General features: G+C 57.0%; 1 protein-coding gene across 3 annotated transcripts; it reads right to left on the bottom strand.

The window, feature by feature from the left end:
• Window positions 1–4071: 4071 nt before the first annotated feature.
• On the bottom strand, window positions 4072–18000 carry STAC2 (SH3 and cysteine rich domain 2). 3 transcript variants are annotated; one of them, XM_060290918.1, is made up of 12 exons: window positions 17820–17999; window positions 17521–17660; window positions 10372–10678; window positions 9936–10033; window positions 9663–9753; window positions 8144–8259; window positions 7976–8048; window positions 7822–7883; window positions 7257–7354; window positions 6816–6867; window positions 6332–6469; window positions 4072–5635 (listed from the first exon to the last, which is right to left on the bottom strand). In XM_060290918.1, the coding sequence occupies exons 2-12, from the start codon at window positions 17608–17610 to the stop codon at window positions 5531–5533; spliced, it is 1230 nt and encodes a 409-aa protein (XP_060146901.1). In that variant the 5' UTR covers window positions 17611–17660; window positions 17820–17999; the 3' UTR covers window positions 4072–5530. The 3 variants fall into 3 exon arrangements, with proteins under 3 accessions (XP_060146901.1, XP_030695662.1, XP_060146902.1); XM_030839802.2 differs by having other exon boundaries at window positions 8144–8256; window positions 17521–17999; XM_060290919.1 differs by lacking the exon at window positions 6332–6469 and having other exon boundaries at window positions 17521–18000.
• Window positions 18001–19635: the final 1635 nt, after the last annotated feature.

The following is a 19635-nucleotide window of genomic DNA, read 5'->3' as shown; positions in this document are numbered from 1 at the left end:
TTCCTGTCCTTAAAAGAAGGATTGTTTCCTGTTTTGGTTTTTGGTTTATAACCATCAAAAATGTCCCAGAGAAAAAAGGCTTTCTCAGCAGAAATTGGAATAAAGGCACATAACATACAAACTTGTCACAGCAGTTTTGAGTTACTTAATTCATATCCCTTTTTACAAATGAGAAGTAGGTTTTATTTTGCCTATTAACTGGTAGTAGTAACCACCAAGGAATTTTTCAGTAAAGTATCTGCTCTGTGAGCCAAGTACTGAGGCACTTTACACTGACTTGTATTGATTCTATAATTTTCACAACATTGTAAAGTAGGGTATTAGCGTCTCCATTTTGCAGATGAGAAAAGAGGTGAAGCCAGGTGTTGGATTCACCTGTTAAGACGACCTGAATGGGAAAAATGGGTTCAAGATGAAGTAAGATAGGACTTTGTAGACTTACTACGGAGGCCTCAGGAAGGCTAGCTTGGTCCCCAGGCCTCGAGCTTTGGAGGACTGGGCAGAAGATGCCTTTGGTGATCAGGAGAAGAAACTAGTTGTGGTGGGGAGGATGCCTGGAAGAGCCAAGTTGAACATTTTGAGTGGGTGGCAGTTTGAGTGACAGGTGTCCAGGTGGAAGGGGTCAGTCAGCCAGTTAAATACAGGAGTGTCAGCTCAGGTGAGAAGTCGGGGGAGGAAAGTTGGGCACAGCTATGGCTGGTGTGCCCGTCCTGGTTACCTCTGTGGTCTACCGGTCTCTGAGGAACTCTTGTGGGCAGTAATGCGAAGGCCAATGAGGGGTCTTCAGGATGTGTACTGGGCACATGTTTCCATCTGCACTTGGTGTGGGAAAGGCAGGGCTAAAGCGATCCTGGGGGCAGCAGACCTATCCCCAACTCTGCCTGCAGTGTCCTTGTCCAGTCTGGACAGGTGGGGATGTGGGTAGCCCAAGCCAGGGAGGCCCGGACGGAATAGTCCAGACAACCTCCATCACCACCCATGTGCATCAGAGCCCCAGCTAGGACACTGCTTTTTGGTTTCCCTGTTGCCGCCATAGCAGCCTGTGCATAATGTATCCTTAGGCTTGCTCTAAGCCTGTTATTCCACATGGGGAAGCTGTGGCCTGGAAGAAGGGCCTCGGCTAAGCTACTTGGAGCGTGAGATGCCTTCTTCTCAGAGGAGGAAGGGCATTGAAGGCCGCCCACCTCCACTTCCTCCAGGCAGTAGAGGGATGACAGGAAGGAGATAAGGACCTTTACTGAGGCTCGTGAGCCTGCAGCACAGAAAAGGTTTCCACCGTGGACCAGGAGATGGTGCTGTTCTCTCACAGGTCACTGAAGGTGTAGGAAACTGCCTCACTTTTGGCGGAGTCGGGGGCGGGGGGGGGGGGGGGGGGGAGGAAGAATCAGGTTGTAGGAACCTATCTCTTGGGAAGACTTGCATGTAGAAGACACTTCTTTCTGAAGCTCACCCCAGGCCTAAGCTTACCTCTTTCCACCACAGGCCTCTAAGCCCTTCCTGGGGCAGGGCCTAGGAGGGCCTCCTTAGCAGGCAGACCCCTTAAAGTAACCGCTGGGTCTCTTCCAGGTCCTGGGGCCTTGTGAAATTCTGATGAAAAGACATGTCCATTCTCTCAAGAGTTTGCAACTGGTCCCATCATATAATTTTACCCTTTAAAGGGGCTCATGGCCCTGAGGTAAAGACTCCATGAGCAAGTCCAACTCCATTTCTGGAGGAGGAAACTGAGTCCTGGAGGGGCCAATGACTCCCCAGAATACCAGTGTGGCTTGAACACTAGCACCCACCTTTGAGTCCTCCAGACCAGACGTGGGAGGGGGTGACTCGGAGTGGGCTGCAGCCAAGAGGTACGGAGCACAGCTGCTGCTGCAGGGCCACAAGCTGGAGGAGGGGTACAGGGTACAGTGGGCGCTCTCTCTGAAGCTGAGACGGACCACCTAGGCTGGCTCCCCAAAGCACAGGGAGGGCCGAGGCCGGAGGTACACTGGCTGGTCGCACTCTCCAGCAGATGCCTCCAATGTCCTAAGCACTGGGGCGGGGGTGTTAAGAATGGGGGGGTAAAAAAAAGGCTGAAGGGGCCAAAGAGAGTGGTGCTAGCAAAATGGGTGGGGTTGCACAGAGGGGACCTGTGTCCCCACCCACTGCCTCGTATCCATCTCTCTGCCCTTTGAGGCCTCTTGTCTCTTGCCCCCAGACTCCCCCTCTTTTTGTGTCTCCCCTAAACCTTCATCCCCACAGGATACATGCCAGCTTAAGCTCAGGCTGAGGGGGGGGGGATGGAGGGCACGTGTGGGTCAGACAATAGAGCCAAACGGTGGGTTGGCACCACCACAGGTTGCTTGACATCCTCTGCCCCAGGCCAATGGTGTTGCTGGTCCTGCCACCCCCAGAGTGGGCACGGAGGTGGGCAGAGGCTACAGTGGGGGCACCAGCTGTTCCCAGCCCCAGGCTGTGAGCATGCTGTTAGTGGTCCAGCTACCACGGGAAGAAGCTGCTGTGCTCAGCAGTGCGTCAGATGAGCTGGGGAGGAGGCAGGGGTCCAGGCCAGCTGCTGGCCGGTGCAGACACAAGTTGGTGTGCAGAAGGTTTGGCTGAAAGGCTCTGACCCTCTCCAGTGGAGTAGGGTCTTGATCCCTGGAGCCCCCGGCCCAGCATTTCAAGGTGTCTCTGCTTCCATCGTGCTGGTTTAAGCCACTGAGGAACCCAGGGTCAGGTGGGGGAAGAGATGAACTGAGAGGCAAGAGATAGAATTTCTGAGACCAGTTTGACCGTTAATTTGCTGGGTGACCTTGGGCAAGTTTCTAGTCTGCTCTGGGCCTCAGTTGCTCCAAGTATAAAAGGGGAAAGGTTGGGCTGGCTAATTTGTATGACCATGGACAAGCCACCTAATATCTCTGGGTCTCAGTTTCATCATCTGTGAAAAGGGGACACCACCACTTTCCTCACTGGGTCCTCAGAGGATAAAATAAAATTAAGTTCCTGGCATAGTTTCCCAGGCACAGTAGGTGCCTGTTTGTGTGAGTTCCCCTCTTTTTAAGACTCTGGACTGGGTTTGTGACCCCTTTATCCAGTCCCATCATCAGGGGTCCTAGGAAGGGGGTCACCCTCCTTCTGCTCCCCCTACCACCTCCAAGCTCTAGAGTCATCCCTGAAGCAGCCCAAGGAAAGCGGTTGGGGACCCAGGGTCTGGCCCCACGGGGCCTACCTTGATTTCGGGGGGCTGGAAGGCAGAGCCGGATGCATTCTGGCAGCACGGCGTTGCCCTGGCACCGCCACAGCCTCTCTCTCTCTCTCCCTCTCTCTCTCTCCCTCTCCCTCTCCCTCTCCCTCTCCCTCTCCCTCTCCCTCCCTCTCTCTCTCTCTCTCTCCCTCTCTCTTTCTCTCTCTCTCTCTCTCTCCCTCTCTCCTCTCGGCGCTCCCCATAAATAGCACAGGACGTGCTCGCCTGGGCGATGACGCGGCCGGCCGTGCGGACGGGAAAGAAGCGGCTCAGCCGGAGCAGGTGGGCGGCGGGCACCGCTGGGGGCGGGGCGCCACCGCGGCCCCCTGGCGCCAGGCTCCCGATGAGTCATCTCGGGGCCCCACCGTCCGCGGCTGTCCTCGCCGCCAACGTATCTGCCTCGGGTTTAGGGGGCTGCGGGGGCGAGGCTGATCTCGGGTGGGTATTGAGCCCCCCCGCCCCCGACCCTGGGTACGGAGACTGCTGGTCTCCGAGGGCATCTCTGCCTGGGCAGGAACGGTCCAGACGCAGAGGTGTGTGCCCGCCCCCTGCGCGAGGCAGGAGCGCCTCGAACCCGAAAGTGGCCGCAGCCCCACCCTCTCTCTTTCCGGCGTCCCCCAAACCTCCTGCCCCACTTCCTCAGATCCCGCCTGGCTCAGGCTGCTTGGGTGGAAGGGAATGAGAAGGCTTGGGGACCCTCACTGTCAGGGCCAGCTGTCCCCATACCCCTCCTCTCGGAGATGAGCGCATTCTCCGATCTTCAGGCTGTCCCCTTTCCGTACCTCCACCACCCCCCGACCCCTTCCCCCTTCCCTTCCTCTAGCCCAAGCAGATAGAGCAGACAGGTTGGGACAAGAAACATTTAATTAGGAGTCTGGGGGCTCAGCAATGCCCCAGCAGACGCCTCATGCAGCCTCATGTACAGTGGGCATTGGGCCCGCCCCTGGGACATTGCTGGAGGGGGGGGGGCCTCATGGCAGCAAACAGGGCAGTGTGGCTTGAGTACCCCTCTCTGCGAGGGAGAGGTGGGGCAGGGGCCAGTGGGTAGGAGGATGTGTCCCTCCCACTGCATGGGAGGGTGTGACTGTGCCTAGGATGGGGGGTGGCATTGGCTGGCACGATCAAGGGCACAAGAGGAGGCTCTGAGCTTGGGGGGAGAGGGAAGTTGGTACCAGAGAGAAGCAACCTGCAAGGGAGGGGTCCTCTTTGCGTGTCCCCCCCCCCCGCCCAGGATGCCTACCCCCTTCCCCTCCTGGTGCTCCAACAGAATTCTTTGTCTGTCTCCCACTCCCTCTTCCTCCCAGGGCTCTGTGTCCTGGACAAGGGAGCAGATGCAACCAGAAAAGGAACCCCTGCAAAGGCAGCCCTGTCCCCTGCAGAGCCTGGAGAGAGGGGGTGAGGGAGGGTCACTGCGGGGTCAGCCCTGAAGGTTGGGTTCCTGGGGTGGGCCTGGAGAGGACTGGGACAGGAACTGAGCTTTTAGAGTCCTGACAGTGAACTGGGGGTTATTTTGAGCAGGCGTGGGCCAGTCTTTTGTTCTTAATCGGGTTTCTGTGTTCAGGCCGCTCTTGGGTGTCCTTTCCCAGTGCACAAGGGGAAGATGAGGCTGCTCTGTGGTGACTGCACTACTTGAGGGACAGTCTCTGATTTACCACAGCTTCCCCAGACCTCAGCCCTCCCCTCCTCTGTCCACCCAGGTTTCAAGTAATGGGAGAGATAACCGCAGAACTTTCCTGAGAATTGATGGAGTGACAGAGGTGGTGAGACGAGGATCCTCCTGCAGCCCTGAATTCCCTCCCTACCCAGAGCTGGGGCTAAGGGACCCGGGAAGGCACCTTCCCAAGGCCCCACTTCCAAAGGGGCAGCTGCAGGGTCACACACACAAAGACCCAAGCAGAGGCTCTGTGAGGAGAGGGGAGCTGTCAGGCAGGCAAAGATGCTGTGGGCAGGGGAAGGTCTCTGGAAGAGGCAGCAGGGAAGTTCCCCAGGAACTGCCTCTCAGGGCTGGACTCAGCATGGCAACGGGCTTTGGGAGTGCATGGGCACCAGGGGGTCCCACCTGGAGCTTTCCCCTCCCCTCCCACTTTCTCCTCCTCCCCACCTCCAAGTCTCAGAGCAGCAGCCTCCTCAGGGCACTCCAGGACCCATGAAATAAAACCCTCCTCAGTGCAGAAGCCTCCCAAGCCATGGTGACTGGCCCCAAGGAGAAGGGCAGAGGGAGAGAGAGTGTGGGCAGAGGCCTGCTCCCCTCCTGGGGCCAGAAGCAAGGGCCGGGCACAGGCAGGGGTGGCTTCCGGGTTCTCTTGGCTCTTCTCAGATCTCGGTCAGGACGTTGGCTGGCACCAGACCCCGCTTCTTGCCGCTGCTGACGCGGATGAAGCCATCAGCATCCTTGCTCCTGCCCACGCCCACACAGATCTGAGCAGAAGAGACATGAAGCTGAGGCTTGGCACTGCCTGCGTCCCTGGCCCCAAGTCCTGCTGGTGGCTCCCAGGCGGTCCATCCCAGGGGATGAAGGGACCAGCGTCAGATGTGGTTGGAGCCCGGGTGATGGGAGCAGATCCCAGGAGAGTACAGGGTGCAAGACCAGGCAGTCAGCAGACACAGAGCATCACTTCGGGTCTGACCTTTGAGATCAGCTGGTCTAATGCCCCTGACAAACCACCATTTCACAGAGGAGGTAACAGGGGGAAAAGGACTTGCCCATGGTTAACAAGAACCCAAAGGCAGAGCCAGCATTCAAACCCGAGCCTCTAGACTCCTAATCCAGTGTTCCTGCCCCGACTCTCTAACATAACTCAGCCCTCTGCCTGTGTTAGCTGCCAGCCCCAGTTCCCAGAGGGGAGGACAGGAGAGCCCTGCAGTCCCACTGCTGCTTTTTTTTTTTTTAACGGGAATTTCAGTTCCCGGACTAGGCATTGAACCCGGCCACGGTAGTGAAAGCCCAGACTCCTAACCACTAGGCCACCAGGGAACTTCCCAGTCCCACTGCTTCTAGCCTGCCTTCCCTCCTGCTGCCAGGCTGCAAGCATCCTCCTCCAGGGCCCTCGCCCACACCCTTGCCGCCTCTCTCCCACGCCCACCTCTCCAGCCATGCAGGGCCCAGGCCCTCACCTGGCTCTCCTTGAGGCTCATGTAGCCCTGTTCCTTGTTCCCGGAGAAGGGTTGGCAGCAGCGCCAAACGTTCTCGCCTGGCCTCACCCGCTGCACAAAATTGGCTGGGAAGAAGCCAACCCGGTCGCCGACCTTGCCCTGGGGATGAGGCTGGCAATGAACACTCGTGCCACCCCCTGACCCCCACTGCTTTCTCTAGACCTAATGCCCACTCAGAGCCAATGCTGTCATCCTCCAGATTTGGCTTCTCTGTATTTGAGCCCCTAGTCGGGTGGCTTCTGGGCTGGAAAGGGCACAAGGTGGACGGAGGAACAAGGCTGGGGCGGGGAGGGGCACAGCGAGAGTAAGACCTGAGGGTGGGCCTAGGCCTGGCTAGGGCCGGTGGAGGAAGGAGAGGAGGTCTTTGGGGCTGTGTTCTCTGAGGGTGCGGGCTAGTGATGTACCTACCACCCCCCACCCTCCGCTCCCCACCCTGCCAAGTCACCTTCCACCAGTCCTCGTTAGAGTCATCCACCAGCATGATCCGGTCTCCAGGCCTGGGATGAGAGAGCGGAGGTAGCACATGGGGCAGGAGGGACCCTCCCACTCTGCATCCCAACAGTCCTAGGCCCCCAGATCCCCTGCATGCCCCCCTCAGCTGGGAGAGAGTTCTCGATGCCCTTGGAGGACCCTGAGTGACTACAGGTATGGCAGACGCTCTCCAGGACAGAGGCCGGGCAGGGGGCAGGAATCGTGACATTAGCACCAATCCCTCTTGGACTCTGGCACCTCTGTCTCCTCTTTGGGCTCAGTAGCCTCAAGTGTGCCAGGAGGAGGTTCCTGAAGGTCTCCCTCACACTCGTGTTCCAAGGTCTGGGAGCACAGAGCCCTGAGGTTGGAGCCAGGCAGCTGCCCGGGGCGGGGACTGGGCCGCTGGAGGACTTACTGCAAAGCCAGGTCGTTGTTTTCCTGGGGCAGAAACTTGTAGAGCGCGACGTAGGAGTACATGGGCCCCACATCCTTCCGTAGAAGGGGCCTGGGGGCCTGTGGAAAAGCTCTGGGTCATTGTGGGGGGGACACCTTTCTTATTCCACCTACTCTCCCCTTGCCCTGACCTTGCCTACCCTGGGGGCTAGGAGATGGGGCACAGCGCTCCTGGGTCAATGACAGGGGAGGTGAAGACTGTCCTATCTGCCGTGCTTACACACCCCTGAAGGGACTGGGCCAGGGATGGAGAAGAGGGATCCTCCTCTGCCTGCTGCACCCTAGAACTGCCCACCCTTGGGGCAGTAGGAGTGGGCACAGTAGGCACTGGGTCAGTGGAGTGGTAACACCCCTGCCTCCCGGGCCTACTCACCCCGGCATTGCCCATCCCTGTAGACTGAGGATAAATGATGGAACAGGGATACTCCCACTCAGCACGCTGTCACCCACCTAGGGATCAGTGACAAGGAGAAGAACAGTCCCTTCCCACCTGGCCTGCCGGGGGCTCACTGCCAGCCCAGCCTCACCTGCTGTCCGGGGCTCTTCTCCTCTGGTCCTGACCCTTCGCTCTCAGCCGCGGCTGTGAATACTGGAGATGCCAGGGTGGGGCGAGGGTGTGAGGCAGCAGGCAGCGGCCCGTACTGCGCTCCATTCCTGCCCCTGGTCCCCAGTCCCACTCACCGCTGTCGCCAGGGCCCTCCTCTGAGCTGCGGATGCTGCCTTCCCCGTCCTCAATCAGCTCATCCCGCTCGCTCTAGGGACACAGCGAGGGGAGGGCTCAACCCCTGGACCCCCCACCCTCTGAGACCTCTGCCCCCGAGGCTCCCCTTTGGTGCTCCCCATACCTACCAAGCTCCGCGTGGGGGACTCAGAGGTGCTGCTGAAGCTGGAGCGGTTCATCAGGGCCAAGGAGGTTCCGTAGCGCAGGGTCTCATAGACGGGGTCCACCTTCCCGCTGGCCCCTACTGAGGAGTCACCATCAGGGCCGGGCACCCTGCTGCCAGCCTCGCTCTGCCCTGAAGTCCTGCATCTCAGCCCTGTCTGCCCTGCTGGCTGTCCCGCTCAGCCAGCCCTAAACTGAAATCTGCACTCCTCTCACCTGCCCCTCCCAGGTCTCCCTCACGGTATGAGAGCTCCGTGTCCTCCCACGGTGCCCAGGCACAAACCTGGAGCATCCTGGACCCCTTGCCCGCCTCACTGCCTGTGTTCACTCCATCACCTCATCCTACCTCCCAAACACTTCTAGAATCTGCTCACTTTTCTCCATCTCCACTGCTACCAGCCTGGTCCAAGCTACCAAACTTTCCTGGCAACCATCATGGCCTCCCAACTGGTCTCCCTGCTTCCAGTCCAGCCTCTCCAACCCACACAGTAGCCAGAATGCTCTTGTAAAAACACAAAAATTGACCTTATAATAAAGTCCAAAGACCTGTGGTTACCAAGGGGGAGGCGGGGTGGGGGAGGGATGGATTGGGAGTTTGGGATTAGCAGATGCAAACTGCTTATACGCAGAATGGATAAACACCAAGGTCCTACTGTAGAGCACAGGGAACTATATTCAGTATCCTGTGATAAACCATAATGGAAAAGAATATGAAAAAGAATATATATATGTATAACTGAATCACTTTGCTGTACAGCAGAAATTAACACAACATTGTAAATCAACTATACTTCAATTAAAAAAAAAAAAGAATAAAGTCCAAAGAACACTCTTAAAATGGACCCCGAGGCCCTGCACCCAGGGTCCCATCTCACCCTTTTACTCTGACTCCCTCAGTCCCATCCTCATTATCCTTTCTTTAACTCTCTGCCTCTCCCTACCTCTGGCCTGCCTCCTGTCCACACTGGTCTTCCCCAGATCCTCAGACTAATTCCCTATCTGTCAAGTCTCCCGGATGCCTTCTTTGCCTCTGTGGATGAGGTCGGTGCCGACTTTATCCTCTCTTTATTCCCTATCCTTCCATTTCAGGCATTCACCAAATGATGGTTAATTGATGATTTATGTGATTATTTATTTCATGTCTAGCTCCCTTACTAGACCATGAGCTCCACCTTCTTCAGGGCTGTGTTCCCATGTCTAGCACAGTGCCTGGCACTTAGTAGGTGTTCAATAAAGTGTTTGTTGAAGGATGGATGAATGAATGAATGAAGTCTACATTCAGGACAGCAGCATTCAAAGAAGGGAATTGGGGAAGAAAACCAAAACAAACAAACAAAAAGAAGAAGAAGAAGTCTAAAAAAAAAAGAAGGGAGTGGTAGTCGTGCCAAGAACGGGCAGTGCCAGTGTGACTCAGGTGCTCCTCTGAGGAGTGCATGGGTCTCTCATCCCACCACAGTGGGATCAGGGGCAACAGTGGACACTCACCAGTGGGTGGGGACTCCTTGCTCATGGCACAGGCTGGTGGCGGCTCATGCACCAGGAGCGGGGAGCTGAAGTTGCGGCGGAAGGAGGAGGACTGTGGCGGGGGGTGGGGTGGGGCAGAGAGAGGGCACAGGGAGGTCACAGCCCCTTGAGAGTTTGGCCTTCCCCAAGCCCAAGCACCACCCCACATGAGGAACCAGCCCTGCAGGGCACTCATTCCCCCACATGCCAGGCCTGGGAGCATCAGCCAGCCATCTCTGTGTGGTCCCCACTCACCGTCTTGCCTGGGCATTGCTGGTGGGAGATCTCCTCGGAGCACCAGAGGTGGACGCTGACTTTGCATGTCTTACACCGCAAACCCTGCTTGGAGTTTCCTGGGAAGAATGTGGGTTTGGCAAGAGGGGGTGGTCAAGAGAGGCTACATCCAAGGACAAGGAGCAAAGGAGGCAGGTTAGGGCATGAGGGAGCAAGGGACTGGGCATCCTCATGCCAGCCTGGGGCCTAGCTCCGACCTCCACACAGTCAGGGTGGAACCTGAGCTGTTAGTAAACACAGCAACACGGGGTCCCCACCCCCCCCCAAGGGTGCTCATGTGTCCTCCCAGAGGGAGGGGCACAGTTAGGTTTAGCAGCAGCCCAACATCAGGCAGTCAGGTCCATGGGCCCACACCCACACTCACCCCGACCCCTTCTGTTGCCACCCAGGCACCTACCCACAATGAACTGTTGGCACAGCTCACAGGGGCTGGCTCGCTTGAAGACGTGTTCCTGGAAGCTGTGCAGCCTCACTGGTTTGAGTGGTGCCAGGGGGCGTGAGATCGGGCAGGGGGACAGGGCTGGGGTGTGTAGGCCCCAGTCTGCAGACGCTGGTGGTGGGGAGGGAGGTGGCAGCGGGGTCGGGGGCGTCAGCAGCACCTCGGTGGGGCATTTGGGCTCAGACCCCGAGCGAAAGAAGAAGTTCTCCATGCTCTTACTTCGGAGGATGTTCTTGAGGGAAAGTGAGCGCTTGAACCTCTGGAGCTGAAGGAGGAAAAGGGGCTGTGAGCCTGGAGGGGGCTGGCTCCCCGGGATCTCTCCTTGGCCAGCGGCAGCCTGAAGGCTGAGAGCCAGAGGTGAGATGAAGTACTGAGAAAGAGGCTGCCAAGTCCCAGAAGGCAGGTCACCATCCCAGGTGCCCACAAGAGCCAGGCAGGGAACCTCCTCGAGCAAAGGAGCTCTGGCTGGACAGGCACCTAATTAGGAGTGGTGGGGACTGGACAGTCAGCGAGTAGCTGCTGGTCTCCTTCAGCCAGCTGAGCTAGTCTCTAGGGGCAGCCCAGCGTTGCCAGGTTTCTCAATTTTCAAAAAGAAATCTAGACTTTGTTTTTTAAAAATATTTATGGGGCTTCCCTGGTGGCGCAGTGGTTGAGAGTCCGCCTGCCGATGCAGGGGACACGGGTTCGTGCCCCGGTCCGGGAGGATCCCACATGCTGTGGAGCAGCTGGGGCCAGGAGCCATGGCCGCTGAGCCTGCGCGTCCGGAGCCTGTGCTCCACAACGGGAGAGGCCACAACAGTGAGAGGCCCGTGTACCACAAAAAAAAAAAAAAAAAAAAAAATGTATTTATTTGGTTGCATTGGGTCTTAGTTGTGGCAGGCAGTTTCCTTAGTTGCAGCTCACCAGCTTCTTAGTTGCGGCGCATGGGCTCCTTAGTTGCAGCATGTGAACTCTTAGTTGCAGCATGCATGTGGGATCTAGTTCCCTGACCAGGGATCGAACCCGGGCCCCCTGCATTGGGAGTGCGGAATCTCAACCACTGAGCCACGTGGGAAGTCCCTAGACTTTTTTATTTATTTTTTTTAACCTCTTTATTGGAGTATAATTGCTTTACAATGGTGTGTTAGTTTCTGCTGTATAACAAAGTGAATCGGCTATACATATACATATATCCCCATATCTCCTCCCTCTTGCATCTCCCTCCCACCCTCCCTACCCCACCCCTAGACTTTTTGTTTATATAAGTAATTTTTTAGTAAAAAATATTCATCCATTTCATGAACTTATGAAATTTAAAGTCAGTTAAGAGGGACTTCCTGGTGGTTCAGTGGTTAAGACTCTGTGCTTCCATTGCAGGGGGCACACACAGGAAGGTCCGCACGCTGCGTGCAGCCAAAAAAAAAAAAAAAGTCAGTTAAGAAACCTAGAACTTTATGTGACGTTGGATAGAAACAAATTCAAGAGGCTTTATTTCCTTTTTAATCTGCAGAAATGGTAGTATACTATTTCTCCCGTGCCTTGCGTTTTTCTTGGAAATCCTTCCATACAAATACACAAAGAGTTTCACCATTCTTTTTGTACGGCTGCACAGGAATTTCACTGAATGGAGGTACCATTTACTCGACTTGACAAAATAATACTTTGGGGGCCAAAACACACCAGGTCCTCGGTCCTTGAACAGGGAGTGGGGGAGTGGTCACCCTGGACCCTCATCCTCAGGGCTGATTCTCCCTCCAAAACACCTCTCCGGTTCATCCCCTGTAACACCTCAGCACCCCAGAGCCCGGCCCTGGTTCAGGTTCCAGCACCCTGTCGGGTTCAGGGCCATAGCTCTTTGCCTCCACCTTGCCCATCCCCACCTGTTCTCCATGCACCTGCCAGGGAGGTGATCCCTGACCCCGCAAAAAACCTTTCATGGCTCCTCAGGACCCAGGCAGGGCCCCTGTCCCAGCCATGAAACTGCAACTTGGCCAAACCTGCCCTTCCAGCCCAGGCCCTCCACCTGAGCCCACATGTGAGGACTTGAACTCATCCGTATTTCATGCCTCTGCGCTTTTTACATGTCTGTCCTCTTTGCCTTATCCAGTTATTCCCCGCTTTCTTCTTCAGGGTTTCCTGTGATGCTTCCTTCTCTGGGAAGCTGTCTCTTCTTCTGCAGGAATTCCCTTCGGTGGGACCACTCCCTCCTCTGGCTGGCTGCATCTGGACGGGCTTCCATGATAGCTCCGATCAGGTTTATGTTGTCATTTACTTCTCCCTCCTCCGGGAGGCTGTGAGCCCCTGGAGGGCGGGGAAGGTTGCTTCAAATCCCCATAACGGGCCTCAGCACATAGTGGGTGCTCAGTCAATGTTTGTGGAATAAATGATGAGCAAGTGGCTGGAATCCTAAACAGAGCACGTGTTCTGGAGTGCACGGTGGATTCTGCGGTGAGGCCAGAGTTATTCCCATTGCTCACCCAAACACACCCTTATTCTACCCGGAGTGAGATCTGGACCTCTCTAGCCAGACCCCTGCTCTACTCCCCTCCTGTTGAAAGCCCTTACCCCTCCCATTCCTTTCTACCAGTTAAAAAAAGAAACGGGTGGAGGTGGGGGGCAGAGGCCTGGCTCTAGGCAGGGACACTTGGCCAGGGTTCCCAGCTGGGACACCAGGCAGCCTGTGTGCCAAGGGAATGGAAGTGGTGGCCCCTCTAACCCTAGGGAAGCCAGCAGGCCACATGACAGAGGGGAAAGCAGAGGGGGAAATGTTTGGGCAACAGGCAGGCCCCGGTAGGCCAGCTGAAAGGCCAGAGCCCTAGGGGGACTGGCATGCTGAGTTGCTCAGCTCCTTCCAAATCCAGCTTCCTGGCCAGCACTGTGGGCTTCTTTGTGTGTCTCTGAGAAGCAGGGCCCCGGGCCCCAGCTGCCTGGGCATTGGGGCAGAGGTCGAGGCCCAGAGGGACAATTAATTAGAACACGAATATGTTCTATGTGGCTCTCGGGGCTCTGACAGACCCAGAGGAGTGGGTGAACCACCCACTGCTCTGCACAGGGGCCGTGGGCACAGAGCACAGGAGGTCTCTGGGAGGATGTGCTGGGGGGGTGGGGGCAGAATGCAATCTGCTGCCTGAAGGCAAGTTACTTCACTTCCTCTCTCTCTAAGCTTCAGTTTCCCCACCTCCAAGTCAGGGTTAGATGCTCTCTAAGCAATACAGGCTCAAGTCCCCAAAGCAAAACCTAAACTTATGAACATAATGAGGGACTGTCGTTGTCAGAGTCCTGGAATTGATATGCAGAATCTCATTAACCCTGGCACTACCCACTGAGGTGGTGACAATTATTGGTCCCCTTTTTCAGATGAGGAGCTGAGGGGGTTAAATCACTCACTCATCATGAGTCCGCAGCTGCTAAGTAGCAGAGCCGGGACTTGAACCAGTGGCTTTGGCTATTGAGCCCAAGTGACCAGGAGCACCCTGCCTTGGCCCTCAGCTCTGGCCCTCAGTTGTGCCATGGGCTTGTCATGAAATGTAGGGTTAGAAGGGACTTGAAAGACTGGGCACATAGAGCAGTCCCCACCCCGCACTGCTCTGGCCATGTGCCCTCTGAATTATTGTTTGACTCTGTTGGTCACCTCTTGTGACGGCAAGCCCATCCTCTCTTGGGACAGTCATTCCATCTTTGGGCAGCTGCAATCGCTGGAAAGTGCTTCCCTATTTAGAGCTGAAAAACCTGCCTCCCTGCCTATCGGCCCTTGTCCCTCCCTTGGCTCCAGGAAGGGATACTCTCGCTTACACACATCAGTTCTTCAAATATTTGAAGACATCAATAATGTTGCCCCCTCCTGAGGCCATTATTTCCAAAGTAATCCTCATAGGATGAGATTTCAAGCCTCCCTACTCTCCAGCCTGTGCCCTTTCCTGGTCCCCGCCTGGCCTCAGTGCCAAGAGCCACCTCTGCAGGGTACCAAAAGCCTCTGGAACAGAATGTTCCCTGCCACCAGGGCAGCCCCAACTCTGCCCCAGATCCCAGGAGGGTGGAGAAGTGGGAAGGAATGCCACCTGGGGTGGCTGGCAGATGTCAAGGGCTGTGGCTGGAGGGCAGACGACGGCATCTCTGCCAAATGGCTTAATGCCCGCCCACACCAGAGACATCTGGCTTGGCCACCCAAACCTCATTTGGGCTCAGCCTGGCCAGGTATTTCCATTCCTGGGACTCCTAGTTCCCAGAGAAGACCTTTCTCTACCTCCCCACCCTCTATCTTTTTGGTGCCCCCACTGTCCCAGGACCCATTCCCTGGTGTGAGAAGAAGTCACCATACACCCTGGCAAGATGGCCCACCTGGACCCCATTCCCTCCCAAAGCACCAGGAGCTTGTCTGGCTTGGAGTCTGGACCATCAGACCTGTTATTCTGAATCCCCTCCTGGAGGCAGGACCTGGCCTGCCTGCCTCCTCCCCACCTCTCCACACCCTGGACAGTCCTTTCCTTCCTCAGCTCCTGCCAGCTCCTGAAATGGCACTAGGCAGCTGGCAGAGGGTGGTGGCAGATGTGACACAAGCTGACTCAGATGGCAGAGCTGGCATGGCAGGGTCTTTCCAAAGATGGCAGCAAAGTGGGTGCTGGCAGGCCCCATGTAGTAGGATGGGATGGGGACCCAGAGAGGGCGACGCTGACACTAGGAGGGTGGCTGAGTAGCTTGGGTGCCGGAGTGAAACCCGACTTTAGGGTGAGCAGGAGGCTGGACTTGGGCTGGCAAGAAATCCCCAGGGAGCCCCAAACACTGATGAATAGGTCTGGAATGTTGACTTCACTGCCTAATGAAGACAAGTACACCAGCCACCTCTGTTGTACCTGCCTCAAACTGAGCTGGGTGGGCAGCACCGACCCTCTCCCTTCCTCTTCTCCACCTCTACAGTCTGAAGACAGAAGCTACTTTGGGACAAGTTGAGGTGGGGGAATGGAAAGAGGCTGGCAAGTGTTCTGAATCCTCTCTCTGCCCACCTCTGCCCTCCTGAGTACCTTCCCCCAGACCTGCAATCCAGCCTGTGTTGTTATTACTGAGTCCTTCGTAAATGAGGTACAGGGGAGCGCGGCAAAGGGGCAGGGCTCCAACTGGCCTGGCACAGAGGGACCAGGTCAGGTGTACACTCCCATTCCTTCCCTGCTCCTCAGATCTCCATGGCTCAGACCCAGAGGTGATGGCATGGGACAGTCCTTGGGCTGGGAGGAAGGAGGTACAGACCTGCCAGGCCCTGACCACCCCTCCCCACACAGCTGAGCTTGCAGCCTGCTGACTGCTGAGGCAGCACTGCCCAGCCCTCCTGCCTGCTCTGGAGAACTCTTAAGGAGGGGGCTGAGTGGCCAGGCCGTGGTGTGGGAATCAGGGCAGGACCTGGGAGGCCCTCAATTCCCTGGGAAGCAAGTAAGGAGTTTGTATGTGTCTGTCCAGGGTGACTAGAAGGCAGCTGTGAAGCTCAGGGGCGCTGGAACTCAGGATGCGGCTCAGTTCCCTCAGGAGGGGGATCTTCTGCTTGAAAGAAGCTGTCACAAATATTCCAAGCAATATTCTGCCCCCCAACACCTCATTCCTTTCCCAGGAGGCTTGGCTTTCTGAGGGGGAGGTAACTCTGTGGTCTGAGAGCCCAAGGTCTAGTTCTCAGAAGGGAGCAGGAGAAGGTCAAGTGTGAATCTGAAGACTTGGCTGTGGAGACCCACTGGGTCGCTTTGGTTTAGGCATGGGGAGCCTACCTGGGGTGCCTCAGCCTACCTGGGGTGCCTCTGGTCCTACTCATCTTCCCTTGGTCACTCCCTTGAAGACCTTGACCTTGAATTAACCTCATATCCTGGGGGCGGTCAAGACAGAATTAGGAGGAAGACGGGCATTGGAAAGAGCTATAGATGAGCCAGTGATACCAGGGGGAGCCAAAGACCCCACCCATTTCTGGTCCTGACTGCCCCCCTCCTCATCTGGGTAACAGAAGCCTGGTGGGAACAATTTACCAGGGTGGAAAGGGAGAGAGTAGTCTGGGCCTGAAATCTGGGGGGGTGGGGGTGGGCAGAGAGAGCACTGCCCCTTCTTCTCTCCCCATCCCCAGGTCCCCCGCTCAGGTCGCTTCCTGCAGAACTTCTTGCGGGTCAGCACCTAGAACTCGGGGAGGGAGCAGGCAGAATAGAGGCGTGGGGGGGGTTGAATGTGAGCAGTGTTCTCCCCCACCCCACCGCCTTCAGCGCCAGGAGTCTGCGCTCCGCCTGACTTCTTTGGGGAATAATTTATTCATTGTGACTCCCGCAGGAGTAGCAATCATACATAATTAGGGTTAATTATGACATTCATTAATTATGATGACTTCCCTTTTTGTTTCTAGCAGCTCCCCGCCCCCCTCCCCGGCACACGGCCCGCTGGCATGGGCTGCCTGTCTTTCTCATCCGGAGCCGCAACAACAGTCCCCGGGTCCCCGCCAGTGATGGTCCGCCCTGCAGCAGCCCCCAGCGCGAACTCAGAAGCTGCGCAGCCCCCGGCCGCGGCCTCACGTCCCCGAGCCTAACCCGGTTGGCAGGGGGCGAATGCAGGACTGCGGCGGGTCAGAGAGAGACATCTAGAGAGACTCAGAAATAAACACACAGAGACGCCGAGAGGACCCGAGACGCACACAGAGAGATACCAAGACAGAGACAAACAGGTTGTAGAGACATTTTCAGAGAGACACAGGCAAAGAGAGAGGCACAGACAGAGACCTGGCGGACACGGGAGGGGTGCGCCTCGCACGCACACGCGGGCGAGTATACCAGCCCACACCCGCTACACACCGCTACACACTGCCTCCGCCTTCGCTGCGCCGACTCCCTCCAACAAACGCGAGTTACATACAATCTCCCTGGAGGGTCGCGGTGGAGCGTCCGCTCATCACGCGCTCAAGGGCGTGTCGTGCTTGTGTGATGGGGCCTCCTTGTGGCCCCTCGTCACGAGCCCACTGCCCCCGGGTCGCCGCGCGGAGCGTTGGGGACCACACGGGCCCCGCTACTGTGACCCCAGGGCACCCGAGGCCACAGTGGCAACCGCATCGGGAAGAGGGCGCCCGGGCTGGGGGCGCGCTGGGCAGGGGTCCAGGCCTCGCGCCTCCCGAGTTACCTTGGTTTCCTGGAGGGCAGAGACTGTCCCCGGGGGGGTGTGGGTGGCCGCGTCATCCGGTTCGTTCTCCTTCTCGCTCATTTCGGTCATGGTTAGGTGAGAGGGTGCCGAGACCCGACGGCAGCCCGGCTGGAGGCAGGCTGAGGGTGGCAGGTGTCTCTGTGGGACCCTGAAGCCCTTCTCTAGAGACTGCCCCCCAACGAACCCCAGGAGAAACCCGCCCAGGCAAAGCACCCCCCCCCACTCCCGGGTGCTGGCGGAGAAAGTTCCCGGGTTCGTGGGTGAGAGGAGGTAATTACACGGAGCCGCGGGAGCAGGACGACCCCAGAAGTGAGGACCAAGGATGCTGCTCCGAGCGAGGGGAGGAGGGAAGTGGGGACTCGGGGATGAGCCGAGGGAGGGAGCGATGGAGCTGTCAGTGTCCGGCAGGCTTCGCTGTCCTCTACGTCCGTCCCGCCACCCCCTCCCCCTCCCCCCGCCGGCCCCAGCCGGGCACCCCCTCCGCCCAGTCCTCGCCTCCCAACTTTGATTTAGGAGGTCGCCTGGTCCCTCCCCTTTCCCTCCGCAGCTCCCCAGCGCCTCTATGCAAATAAGGTTCTCAGCTATTGGCAGCCGCGGTGGCCAGGAGGGCGAGCTGGGCGGAGCCTGGGGGGGGGCTTGACAAGATGGGGAGGGGCTTGGAGGGTAAAGAAGTGGAGGGAGCAGTTTTACCTGAAAAACCCGGAACTGGGGGCGTGACAAGGTTGAAGGAAGCCTCAGGAGATCATATTGAGTCTGGAAGGGTTGGGGGGGGAATAGAAATAGGTTGGATCTGCAGAAGGATAGCTGAAAGTGAGATAAAGGTAGGACCTCCTGATAGCGACGTGAAGAATGGGGACACTTCTGCCCAATTAACTGGATGTCTCTCTGCCCTGGAGACACTCTCCCCAAATGTGTCTCTCCTCGGACTATGTAGGGGTTTCCTCAGCAGAGAATGGACAAATGAACATCATGTGTCAAAGGCCAGCCCTGTCCTGGAAAGCAGGACAACTATATTGTTTTCCAGTCTTGTTGCCTGGACTTCAGCAGAGAAGAGGCCTCGGTCGCCACACTTGAGGTCCCCAAACCTCTCCAAGACATGCCCCCTCCTAAAGATCCTACCACAAATGGAGTTAGATGGGGGTAGGGAGAGGTGAGGGGGAAGAGGTTTCTTACCCTCCAAGGTGTCCTCTGTCCACTTGGCCTGAAGCTAATGCATGTCACCTACCTGCTATTTCCCGAACTTCCCCTACCTCTCCTCCTGCCTCTTCTGGTCCTGATCAAAAGGTCTAGCTTCATCTCTGGGCCTATCCAAGAAAATGGAGGTAGGTTGCAGGTTGAGAGAATCCTTCCCTGGGTGTGGGTGGAGAGACTTCTGGGTCTAAGTCTCCTTCCTCCTCATCTGCTGTGGGTGATGAGATGAGGGGTGGGTGGCACTCAAGAGGGTCCTGCCTTTATGCCAGCCCTGGAGAAGGGGCTGAACCTAGTGTTCCCTCCTCCGCCCGCCCTCCCCCCATGCACCTAGCCATTCATGCCATCTATCTCCTCCTGAGGATGAGCTCACCGGTGGAGCACTGCTCAGGTTACTGCGTCCAGGAGTAGAGATTTATTTGCCACTGGCAGAATTAGGACAAGGGTGGACGGGAGGGTTTGTGGTAGTGGGGGCTTAGTCCCCTCCCCCTCCAGATCCACACACTGCAGACTCTCTGAGTGCTAGCTTTCCTGAAAGGAGTTTGAATAGAACCTGGCCTCAGCCCTCAGACCAGTTTCCCCAAAGGCCCATTCATTACCAACTGCTCCCCTCTGAGGGCCACCCTCCTCCCTCCTGCCCAGCACAGGTCAGCCCAACGACCCCCACCTAGGCAACTCAGACTTAGAAATGCTTGGAGCACCTGAGTTGGGGTCATCAGCCCTCTATCTCTACCTGTCCTGGGCTGGAGCAAACAAGGGCTTCGTCTGTGTTTGTGAGGCCTTCTGGGGGGAGGTACCCCTGTTTCCCTCCAAAGAGGAGAGGCTCTGGGTTCCTTCGAGTCCAGTACCTGTGTAGTCACTAATTCACTTGACCCTGGGTAGGTAACTTTTTTTTTTTTTTTTTTT

This window comes from Globicephala melas, chromosome 20 (assembly GCF_963455315.2).
Source record: "Globicephala melas chromosome 20, mGloMel1.2, whole genome shotgun sequence".
NCBI lineage: Eukaryota > Metazoa > Chordata > Mammalia > Artiodactyla > Delphinidae > Globicephala > Globicephala melas.
The sequence above is the reverse complement of the archived record's forward strand: the minus strand, read 5'-3'. Positions and strand labels throughout refer to the sequence as shown.